Genomic DNA, 12,329 nt, shown 5'->3' on the forward strand with positions numbered 1-12,329 from the left:
TGGATAGTCACACAATTAACATAAAATTATGCATTAGTTTACAGTATTTGAATAAACACCGTTTGTCAAGACCCCTGCTGTGGGTGAAGGCCCCTCCCCATGCCGTATCGGTCATTGACGTTTCACCATTCTTGACTGCTCGTGCGAATTGGTAAAGGATGGTGTCCAAATATACCCCACTGATGTTAGAGCTTTGGTTGGGAATCGTACTCACGTCATCAGGTTCCAGTGCTATGCACGAACCACTGCAGTAGATTGAAAAAAAGGACGATAAAAGTGTATTCAATCACGTGTTTTTGGATCAAAGTAGTAACGTTCCACAATTTATATATATATTTTTTGGCTGAATACAATTAAGAAATTTGTTTTTAATACAAAATAAGTAAACTTTTGCCCAATGTTGACCAAACAGCATAGTTGATAGGTTGTCATTCTTTTAAACAATTTTTAACGAATGTCTTTGTATATATTCTGGCTGATAATACTGAGTTATTTTGTAGATAGTGCAGAAAATCAATTATGCTGTATTCATATTCCCATGCCTATACTCTCCACTTCCAATGCAATGAACAATGTTGTTAAATGTGGTTAAACAACCCTCAAAACGTATGGCGTAGGGAGGCCCTCATCCAGTCGTGGTTGGCAACGGGTTGCATATATTACAATGCAGTTATGTTTTTCCTTTACACTACTACAGTAACAATGACAAAGGGAAAAGTCACTGAAAACATTTATTAAACCACAATTACATTTTCACATCACACAAATGAAGGCATAGTGAAAACCGACAATGAGAGTGCACTTTGCTAATAACTTTAGAGGCTGTAATGAAAGCCTCAAATGGCTTTATAAATAATATAGGGGAAGGCATTTTTTTCAAACAAAGTTTGGTTGGAATAACTTTGGTACAAGGTTGTTTAATAATGCACACCCAATTTACTGAATTCAATTATTTACACACCACCTGTAACATTAAACCCGCAGTAAAGCCCCTGATGCATAAACATTTAAGTATGGAAGGTGACGTTCAGAAAAAAAGTACGAGAACAGCATCAATCGAGGGGAATATGGTCTCCAGTAACTGCACATCTCATTCAAGTGTCAACGTAGATTAAGAGCGGCACAACATGAACGCGCAGATGCAGTTGAACTGCTAAAGCAGCAATAACAGGCGGTCGAGCACTTTACAAACATTTCAATGGTCATTCTCTCCCCAGAACATTAACCAATAATTTACACGAACACAATTTGGACCCAGTTCTTACTGGAGTCATCAAACCTCATCACTTATTTATCTTCTGGACTCGTCATGCATCATGAAGCCCCTGCTGAAGCATTTCACATCCAGCAAAGTCCCAGTCATTGCTAACGTCGATATTAACACTATCCAAACCAGTGTGACTTAGTTCATCTTAAATATCACAGCAATAATCTTAGATCAACAAAGGTCCTTCAGTAGTTCAAATATTACTTATCCCTTTTAAACACAAGTAAATGTATAGAAACTCAAGACGCCCCAAAGTATTCCTGCAATGCAAGCCATATTTTCCACCTCCCTGTCTCTGGTCCACCCCGACCACTCAACTGCACCATCTAGCAACACTCCTAGTGCCTGGCTGCCTTGCAAATCTTATCGTAGACCTCCGGGAAGGCACCCTCACAGCCGTACTGCTTGCGCATCTTCTGGTAGAGCGTTGGGTCGAACATGTTCCAGAATTCCTCCCGGCTCATGTAGGAATCGGCATAGAGCATCTGGAACCTGTGTGGGATGAAGGTGTCATTTAATAAACATGGAAAGCAGCCTTTTTTTTAAAGAAAACTGGGTGGCATTGTTTTGCAGGGGACCCATTTATAAATGCAAAGCTTACGTTAATTAAGCATGGCATTAACACAGTGAATTAAAGTTTTCTTGAATTAAGAGTGCCATCTGTTGGATTCGTACATTAATTATGGTTCAATTCCACTGAAAGTCTGAGTTTTTATTTATTTATTACACATGATACCAAAGCACGCAACTCCCGCATGCTCGCATGAGGCAGGGGGGGATGTGCTCTCACCCATGCTGGTCACGCACAAACTGCTCCAGACGACGGGTCGTGGTGCCGGCAGTGTACCCCTTCATCCTGGGCTCCCCATACGCACCAATGTCCACGTACATCTCCTCCTGGTCAGACTTGGGGTGCACCATGCCTGGCACACTGGGCAGGCGGAATGGGCACAGCCACAGCGGGTACAGCTGCACGGTGGGTAGGGGAAGGGTCATATAGAGAGGGTGGTTAGGGACGAGTCGTGTGTGTGTGCGTTAAGTTATCAGGAGACCTGAGATAATGGGAGACACACTACCCATTGAGGGGAAAAAGCAGCACGAAAAAAACATTGTAGATATGTTTGGATGCTATATGTCTCGGGCTATCCAACATGAGTTTGAAGCTTCATTGATGAAAACAAATCTCAAAAATTGGGGTCAGGTGCTCAATCATAGCATTCTAGTGATGTGTATTAAACATATCGTAAGTTTGACCATAACTATACATTATTCTCATTTACACTTGTCAGATATCCCAGAATTCACATCGGATGATTGCTGTATATTACCAGTAGAATAAACAGTTAATTTTCATAATAACATATTCAAGATAATGTATCTACAAGGTAGGCGTTTATTGTTTTTTTTGTGTTCCATATTTCTTTAACCCCCTTTTAACCTAGGAATCTTATTATATCCAATAAGTCCACCAATAAAAATAGGTAAGTCAGTACAATTAAACAATAATTGTTATTGTGTTCAATCTTTCATTGACCCATTTTAACCAAATGTGATCATACGGTTACATCTAGCACTCTTATTTTTGGCCAATAAAATTATGTAAGTCAGTACAATTAAACAATAATTGTTATTGTGTTCAATCTTTCATTGACCCATTTTAACCAAATGTGATCATACGGTTACATCTAGCACTCTTACTTTTGGCCAATAAAATTATGTAAGTCAGTACAATGAAAGATTTTCTGGGTTTAAATGCGCAAGTTGTGGGAGAGGTGCAGGCAAACTGACGTTAATCTCGTCGTGGAAGCAGGTGAGGGACTTCTGCAGGGTATGCATGGGCACCAACATGTCCTGCACCACGTGGTGCTGCTCGTAGAGCTTGCGCACCACCTCGCCCTGCGTCAGCTTCAGCAGCGCGATCTTGGGCGGTACCATCCAGCCCAGGAGCATGCGGAACACGGGGTGGTTCCCGAATGGAATGATGTCCTGTGGAGCAAAAGGGAACGACTCTTGTGGGAATGCCAGGCAAGATATCATTGGAGAAAAAGGCACGCGAGAATATCGTCTCCAAAAACTTGCGCTGGAAAAAAGTCAAATGGCTTTAAAATATCAATTGGTCGATTATCACAGATAAACGATCACTTTTTAAAGAGCTATATAGTATGTATAATAAAATTAATATTAGTATAGTGTCTTAAAGTGACTATCTCGTTGCTTATTTAGTCATAAGCGTGGAGCACACAGGAACGCCTGACGTTTAGTGAACCTGCTTCCAACTGCATCTCGTGTCACTTAATGTGCAAGGCTAATGCCTGGACACCAATAACCCTTTTACAATAACACATCTGAGCCGTGCCAGCACGCAACCATTAAGGTATGGGTGGTTTTCCACAGGCTATTTCTTGAGCTAAGCCAGAACCAAATCCGTAAAAATGAGGCCTCACGAGAGACCACAGTGGAAGGGGCAGGGTTAATCATGCCAGACAAGCGATACCGACAACACACGCTCGTTGTGGGATATCAGTGCTGCGGCTGTGGTTATGGTGTATTCTGAGCTGTGCTCGGTTGGCTCTGTGTGGGTGAGGGTCAGTTGTCATCGGATAAAAGAGGTTCATGTGGCCAATGGACGCCAGGACGTGTCCACTAATGCACTGCCTGCCTGCAGCTCCCAGAAGATGCTGCGTGTGTGGCGGTGGTGGTAGTGGCGAAGGGGGATGTACTCGACGCAGGGTGGACCGCTCTTGTGCAGGAATCCCTCCACGTGCTTGAAGAACCACGGCTTCCAGTAGTAGCCGATGTTGTTGATCTGCGAAGGTGTGGGCAGGGTCCGAGAGTTATAGTGTAAGGGAGATGGAACGAAAGAGAAAAATATGGTGCACACAATATCAAGGTGTTGTGGAGTTTCTGGGCAAGTTGAATAACACGAGTGGGGCAGTGCCTAACCTTGTCGGGCTCGGCCGTGTCGGTGAGCTCTCCTGTCATGATGACGGCCTCATTTCGGCCGTACATGAGGCCCTCCACGAAGGTGGCAGGGTCTGGCCGTGTGCACTCGTGCTGGAACGTGGAGCAGATGGCGTCGAGGCCGCGCACGGGCGTGTAACGCAGCTTCACGTAGTGGCGTGCAGGCACGATGCGCACCTCCGCCGCCACCAGGAAGCCCAGTGTCCCGTACGACCACGGCACTGCGTAAAACAGATCCGAGTTCTCCGTCTGGGGGAGTAAACAAGGCAGCGGTGGTGAGCAGCGGTCGTTACCAAGACTGCCGAAAGAACTAAAGTGAGAAAAGCTCTCTGATGTGGTTTTGGGTTATACCGATTGTTGTTTCGGCATTTCTATACAAAACAAATTCACCGAGTAAATATATTTTATGGACAGTGATGACCTCTTTCACACACACAAACGCACACAAGAGAGCACTATTACTCCATGGAATAACGGTCCCTTTAGGTATCAATGTACGGTGCAGAGACACCCCGCTTTGAGGCCACACCGCCTGCCACTCGCACACCTGACACCTGCCCTCCGGCCCCACATCTGCTCACTCACGCAGCCGTGCGCTCGTCACCTTGGAGCAGCGCACGAGGCTGCCGTCGGCGAGCACCAGCTCGAAGGACACGCAGATGTGCTGGAAGAGGCCGTAGATGTGCGAAGACGTCTCGATGCCTGTGCCCATGATGAGCCCGCCTGTGTCGCACACGAAGGCATACACAGCGGTGGCAGTGTGAGTGTCCGAGGTTGCGGTCAACTGATGCTGTGGCAATACATTTTACAGAAGGTGTTTGATTACCACACAAGGGTGATAGCAAAATAGATTTTTTTTTTGTAATGCCATCCAAAACCTGGTGTACTGGAGCACAGGTATAGTGGTTAGGCCATTAAGCTAAGAACTCAGCGACCCGAGTTTGATTTACAGCCAGAGATAGTGCAACAGTTCATAGCTATGCAATGAACCTTGTGATTCGAATTTGATTCTCATCCAGACATAACACCAATGGCGACCACTAGCTGTATTAGTCCTTGGCACCCCCTTTATCAACCTAGACTGATTAGCATGAAGTATTGTCAATCAACCTTGATGACGACAAGGTGTGGGAATATCTTTAACTTGTAGATTGATAAAGGAGTGTTTGTTACCTGGTATGGGCTATACGGTCTGCACTCTCTACTCGCCAATAAAAAAATATATTACGTAAACATTTTACATATACAGTGTTCTACATAAATTGTAATGTTAACTTTATTGCCATACATAAAGGTGGTAAAATACCAACTTAAAACTCGACTAAGCTGCGCCTTTCTGCAGTGCTCTGGAAAGCAGAGCCCTTCTCTCGTGAAGGAACATAAGCCATCACGCAAACTCCGGTCATCCTCGCAGAGGCTTTCGATCAGCCATCGAACAAAGACGGTCACTGCATCGCGTGCTTTCGGATGTGCTTCTGTGGCCGTCTGGAATGCTCTTCCTTTGGATAGTAGGAAGCCACTGGAGCTATGCACTTTTTAAATCTAGATTGAAAACTCATTTCTTTAAAACTGCTTCTAGTGTTTAGTTTGTTGTCCTTCCCCCGCACCTGCAATTAGCACGGTTGGCTACATAGGAAACAGTGAACACCCATCAAAGTCACGATGTGGTTAACTGGCCAGAAGGCCATCAGCGCAACGGCGGAACACAAAGACACGAACACCTGCGAGATAAACTGACCGACTGTGAGGTCATCCAACTCTGGCACCACCGGCAGCGTCCAACCAATGGAGCTGAGCAGCGAGGTCACCTGACCCATGTTCACCAGCGGCTCCACACGCACGATCTACAAGGCGGAGTGGGGGGAGGGGAGCAGCACGGTCTCACGTCAGCAAGCGACGCGATGAACAAATGGCGGTAGGTGCACATCAGTAATTAATATGTCACCAAATCCTTTAAATCAATCGCACTGCACGCTCCTTTTATAAATCGCTAAAAAGTACTTGTTAATGAGACATCCAATTAAAGAGTCACTCTATAAAGAACTTATTATAAATTGCGAGCGAATGGCCCGTGCACATTGGCCGTCCCACCTGCCGCTTGGTGTCCACTTCCAGGATGTCCATGAGGTTGATCATGATGTTCTTGTGCGTCTTCTTGTATTTGCCGACGCGCAGGGACACGGTGAGCCAACCTGGACGGCCCGTGCACATGTACGTCTGCCCACCCTCAGCACGCCATTGCCGCACCTGCCAGAGAAAAACGAACACCAGCTCTCAGGGTGAGTACACATTTTTTGGGGTAGCTTTTAGTTTGTTTTCTCAACAACGAAGTTTAAAACTCATGCTGGACGGCCTGCAGCACTAAACCTTGACGTGCACTGCAACAACTTTCCTTGAAAGAACAACACTAATATAAACGTCTCACTGCGCTCTCAATGTCTGTGTTGTTAAAATGTTAATCTTTTACAGTGATGCAAAGTGTTTGCAGTCGTGCTGATTTCGCTTTCAAGGTTGATGACATTCAAAGTTATCTGTGAAAGTCCTTGGTTCAAGTTCAACTCCGGGAAAGATAAGCACTGCCAGGCCACATAAACTTGATTATAATCAGCCATTCAAGGTCCGCACATTCATGGCGACCTCCAGCGCCCACTGGTAGTGAAGTGTATGCATCTAGTTATGAGACACGGCTATAATAGGTCGTGCCGACTTCTATCACATCCAGCATTTCCCCTGAGATTTGTCTCTGTGCCCAATATTTGCCGTTTATACCTCATAACTGCATACCAAACTATACCTGCGCTCACATTCCACATTATTACAACTTGACCAAGGGGACCCTGCCTCTGATAATAAATGACGGTTGTGCAATCGGGAGGTGGGTGGGGGGGATGGTGGAGAAGGATAAGAATGTACAAAGTCGATTCCAAAAAGTCACAAAAGGTTCTTGATCAACGACCGACAGTTACACGAGTGGTGGCCAAACGTAACCTCGACATGGCCATGGGACCCCTATCCCTGGGCTGAGTGAGCATTTATGTCGGCACTGGGAGACCAAACTCAGTTCTAAAGTGTCTTTTGGGGTTTTCTCTTTGAAACCGCACCTGCTTTTGGATGTCGCGAACACGCTGGTCATGCTGCTTGGGTGCGCTGCACATGCGGAACACCAGCCAAGCTCTGGGGGGGGGGGGTTAAGGGGTGGCACCAGGCACACGACATGCTCATAAGTATACAGAGAAATGGGACAAGCAGCCGGTTCACCCAACCAGCCACTAGTTAACCCAGCCTCCAATCCACCCATCCAGTCATTCATCCACCCACCTAGCTACCAACCCATCCATACAGTAAACCAGCCAACCCATGTTAACCTATCACTTTGTTAGGTGTCTGGGGTTGGAGCTTCCAACGCAAACTGAAAGGGTCAATTTGACACGTTGTAAAGTATTTTTCATATGAGGCAAACCTGCCTTGTTGACATTCCGTCCTGTTTCTTAAAGTTGTAAATCTTTCCAAAAATGTCTCTGGTGACTTTGCTCAACTCTCTGTTTATGTTTTATTTATACAAGTCTGACAGGTTTTCTTACGTAATTTTGTATTTGTATGCAAGCACTATTTACACTATTCGTGTACATATATTTTGTTTTTGCTCTGTTGATGGTCTTGATCTGTGGTCACCCTTCAAAAACAATGGGCCTGAACAGCTGATATAAAGTCCTGAGTCTCAGTCTCTGCTGCTGGTCCTGAGTCAGTGGTGGCCATTCCACATTCCGATAACATTGGCCAGTCTCCACTGCTAACTTCCCGTAAAGTGATAGCAACTTTAAGGAGCTTCGAGGGATGGTGATGATGGTAATGATGTTTAAGGATCCAGGAGAGATGACGATGATGATAATGACCAGTATTTCGACTCGAAACATTTCAACAGTGAGCTCAGCACTCCAATCACTGCTGTGGACATTGGCTTCTGATATTAACTCCCCTCCATCAAGGTATGTGTTTAACCTGTCAACAGGCAGAGGCTCACCTGATGAAGTAGTAGGCATCAAAGAGCACAGACAGTGGCAGTAGAAAGAGGCACACAAAGAGCCAACGGTGCTGCACCAGCACGTACTCCAGCCCGCGGAGACGCAGCCACACCAGCGCTAGCAGCACAGCGGCACCCACGTACACCAGTGGCGCCATCCTCCTGCACAACCACGAAGGCCAATAACCGTCATGGTTAAATCAACTGCACCGCTCATCAATTGCTTCGCCAGTCAATTGTCCTCGCCAATGAATAGTCCCTTTAGAAAACTGTGCTGTCAATCGGCAACAAATACTGACACAGACCGACGTAAATAAACCATATATACATAGAAATGAGTTGAGCCATAAACTCGTTCGAGCAGATATTTTACGGCCCTATCCAACACACTGCTGGAGGGCTTTCCCCACGCCATGCAGTTATGTGACCATACTTCACCACGCGGCTTTATGAAGGCAGTGAACATTGGTTTGAATTTCCAAGTATAATTTAACAGATGTTGCTGCGTTACCCTCTAATGAAAACCATGTAGGAATCTTTTGTTAGCGCTGTTCATCAATTGTCCTGTCACACTACTGCACTCTCATACGACTGCCACACTGTCCATGAACAGAAAACAAATCTATTTTATAAAGCGATCACTCGTGCAAATTTCATCTCGCAATTGTTGAGGAACCACAGACCACGCTGGAAGGCTGATAGGTGGTGAGCCTGCGCCAAACACTGCTCTGCAGTTCTCTACATATTAAGATGTTTTCAGCCAGTTAACAGTGTTAATTATACACGTGGAAGGAAAGCGGAGCAACCCGGAGAAAACCCCACGCATGCGAGGGGGCAACGCTATATTCCCATGCACAAGGGACATTTGTCCAGAATTTGCTGTAGCCCACAGGCAAACCATTATTTTACAATTTAACCCAAACCAATCGCAATGTCAATCAACAATAAGCAGCAAGGCGGCATTCGCCACTGTAAGTGACGTCACCACAACGTCTGTGCCAGGCTAGGTGCACGGACGTCAAATCTATCGCGTTTTCGCTCACACCAAAACAAATCGTCGTTGTGGAGAATCGCAGTAACAATATACATCAGTAGACAACATTCACATGATACAAATATTTTCTTTTACACATCCACATCAACCAGCCACACGGCCCTTTTTGATGAGCGTATAATTGATCTCACACACAGACAAATACAAAGATCCCCCGTATAGCCTCAACACTGTAGAGGCAAGTGCTGTTAGATAGGAGCATCGCCTGTGAAAGCCGGCACCGTGGCACACGAGGGGGGGTGGGTGGCCAGCACCGCGCCCGACCGCCTTTGTCTCCCCCAGTGGCGATGTTTACACACCGCCGCAGGTACTCATTTGAGGCCGAGTCGACCTAGGGGGAGGCCCAGGACCGGCACGCGGGATTCGTAGCGCGGTTAGGCGCTAACCGCTCCACCACCGCTCCCCACTCACACAGACGAACTAACACGCGTGGCCCCACTCACGCACAATTCGGCGAGCGAGTGAACGAGCACACGGACATTGAATGAACAACAACACTACCAACACCACCATCAACAACACCACCAACAACACCACCACCACCACGGCTCTCTCTTTACAGCGGCTTTCTCTTGACAGCGTTCACCGTTTCCACGGCTCTCCCTCTATCTCTCTCTCGACGCAAGCTCCGCACGATTTGACAGTCACGGCCGCCTCGTTCACCTCCTATATAGCCACGGCCACGTCCTTGACAGCCACGGCCAACACCTCCTATAGCGCCACGACCACCACCTCCTATGCTGCCACGACCACCACCTTCACGTCTTTGACGTCTCCTCGACAACGCCCTCACACCCCCCCCCACCTCCCCACCCCTTGCGCTCGCTCATTGGTCAACGTGACGCGCGCGACATTTTGAAGCGCGCTCGCGATTGGTCCTCCGGCTCGCGCGTGAACGCATTGACCAATTAGACGAGCCTCGGAGGGTGGAAGAGGCGGGGCGACGTGCGAGTTGCGTCATCGCGCGTTGCCATATAAGGAGTTTGTGGGAGGGGCTCACCGCGAGCGAGCTCAAGCGGTGTACCATTTCAAATGTTACCATATAAGGCGTTCTGGGGCGGGCCACGGCGCTCTATACTGCTTATCAATTGAAATGTGGCCGAAATAGGAAAGGGGGAGGGTGGGTGGGTGGGTGGGGTGACCGACCGAGGCCGCGTCTAAAGCGGACTGGGAATTCAAATCCCTCGCCAAAATTGGGACCACCGGACCCGTGCACACTACGGATTGTAACATGCATTTAAGATTATTTACCTTTTGCTATAAATGTTTACACAAGTCACTACGTTGCGCTATCATTTGTGGCCAGGTCGCTTCTAAAAAAAAACAAGTTAATATCTCAGTGGGCTTTACTTAATAACATACAAAAAAAGTTTATTTTTTATTTATTTTTAAATTAATTTGTTTACCTTTCCCAAACTTTATACTATCGATCGTGTTTTTGTTGTTTTGTTTCTTGTTGTAACGTTCTGACCCGCCCCTACTGGGACATCTGTGAAAAAGAGATTTGGATATCATTGGATTCCTGCAGTACAAATAAAATTTAATTTTCTCGCTCATGCATCACGGGGTTCTATGCAGGGGTTCGCCCTTATTAGGTATCATCAGTAAGGCGACACTCACATCTCCCTATACCACAAGCTGTGCTGGGGGATGCCATGGGCAGCCAATACGTTGAACAGTTACCAAGTTCCCATTTGGATATCCTATCGCCCTGTTATACTGGTAGGAACCCACTGGTTCCACCAGCCCACAGGGGATTATTGTGTCCGTCCGTCCGTCGTGCAGGGAGGGAGGGTGGGGAGGGGCTGGGTGGGGAGGGGCTGGGTGGGGACGGGCGGGTGGGGAGGGGCTGGGTGGGGAGGGTGGGGCTGGGGAGGGTGGGGCTGGGTGGGGGGTGGGAGGGGTGGGGCTGGGTGGGGGGTGGGAGGGAGGGGTGGGGCTGGGTGGGGAGGGGCTGGTCACCCCGTGGTGCCCTTATAAAACTCAACGTTTAACCTACTCACGCCGGCTTGTGCCCACCCTCACAGTCGGGCATATTTGCGGAATACACCACGCCGCCGTTGACCCTGCAGGCCATTGACCGAGCAACGCAACGTTCCTACCAGCAGCTCCCTCCGCAGGACAATGTGTTGGTGAACAACCACTGTGAAACTAAAAGTCCAGAGGACGCCGCTTTGATTTGACACAACGTTGAAGTTACTCAAATCCAAGCCGCTTGTGCCCCCCCCAGCAGTATAAATGGGTAACACTGATCAATCGTCAGTGGGTGATGTGTGGTGGGGGTATATCTTATTAAAAGTTAAGTGAGTTTTACCTGGTAAAACAAACACGTTTTAGTGATTTGCTTACGTTGAATTCCCATCATGTTTTCGTATTGTTTGCTGTCGGAACCGTCTGATCCGCCCCTACTGGACATCTGTGAATAAAGCACATTTGGGATGCACTGCCCTCTGCTGTTCACGTAGAATGACAAATCCATTGCAGTGCGTTACATCCAAATACTGTAACACATTGTCCTGCGGAGGGAGCTGGTAGGAACGTTGGGTTGCTCGGTCAATGGCCAGGGTCAACGGCGGCGTGGTGTATTCCGCAAATATGCCCGACTGTGAGGGCGGGCACAAGCCGGCGTGAGTAGGTTAAACGTTGAGTTTTATGAGGGCACCACGGGGTGACCAGCCACCCCCCTCCCCACCCAGCCCCTCCCCACCCAGCCCATCCCCACCCAGCCCCTCCCTGCACGACGGACGGACACAATAATCCCCTGTGGGCTGGTGTAACCAGGAGGTTCCTACCAGTAAAAGTGGCGGTATAAATACTACTGTATAGTCGTGGTCTTTAGGAGACGCGTTTCCAAAGGAGATTGCAATGTTCTGTCCTCCCTATCGACGTTAAACGAATCTATTCACATGAACGGCTCAATATTGTGGCTAAGGGGCCGTCCATAAATGACGTCACGCGATTTTGGACGATTTTTGACCCCCCTCCCTTCGTTACACGGCGTCACTAAAAGCCAGACCCCCTCTCAA

At 47.5% G+C, this 12,329-nt stretch overlaps 1 protein-coding gene across 2 annotated transcripts; it reads right to left on the reverse strand.

Annotated features, from left to right (window-relative positions):
* Positions 1-714: 714 nt before the first annotated feature.
* On the reverse strand, positions 715-10,085 carry DHCR24 (24-dehydrocholesterol reductase). Of its 2 annotated transcripts, none has more exons than XM_061567529.1 (11): positions 9,967-10,085; positions 8,250-8,411; positions 7,330-7,402; positions 6,320-6,475; positions 5,967-6,072; positions 4,833-4,951; positions 4,211-4,477; positions 3,927-4,073; positions 3,056-3,253; positions 2,058-2,236; positions 715-1,759 (listed from the first exon to the last, which is right to left on the reverse strand). In XM_061567529.1, the coding sequence occupies exons 2-11, from the start codon at positions 8,405-8,407 to the stop codon at positions 1,606-1,608; spliced, it is 1,557 nt and encodes a 518-aa protein (XP_061423513.1). In that variant the 5' UTR covers positions 8,408-8,411; positions 9,967-10,085; the 3' UTR covers positions 715-1,605. The 2 variants fall into 2 exon arrangements, with proteins under 2 accessions (XP_061423513.1, XP_061423514.1); XM_061567530.1 differs by lacking the exon at positions 9,967-10,085 and adding an exon at positions 9,864-9,958.
* Positions 10,086-12,329: the final 2,244 nt, after the last annotated feature.

This window comes from Lethenteron reissneri, chromosome 39 (assembly GCF_015708825.2).
Source record: "Lethenteron reissneri isolate LAM-NWPU_2019-01 chromosome 39, ASM1570882v1, whole genome shotgun sequence".
NCBI lineage: Eukaryota > Metazoa > Chordata > Hyperoartia > Petromyzontiformes > Petromyzontidae > Lethenteron > Lethenteron reissneri.

Excerpts from the sequence above, each read along its gene's own strand:
- DHCR24 (XM_061567529.1), bottom strand. The coding sequence starts at position 8,407 with ATGGCGCCACTGGTGTACGTGGGTGCCGCTGTGCTGCTAGCGCTGGTG. Across the intron at positions 4,074-4,210 it reads ACACGGCCGAGCCCGACAAG|ATCAACAACATCGGCTACTA; the intron begins GTTAGGCACTGC and ends ACACCTTCGCAG. Across the intron at positions 2,237-3,055 it reads GCTTCCACGACGAGATTAAC|CTGTACCCGCTGTGGCTGTG; the intron begins GTCAGTTTGCCT and ends CCCACCGTGCAG.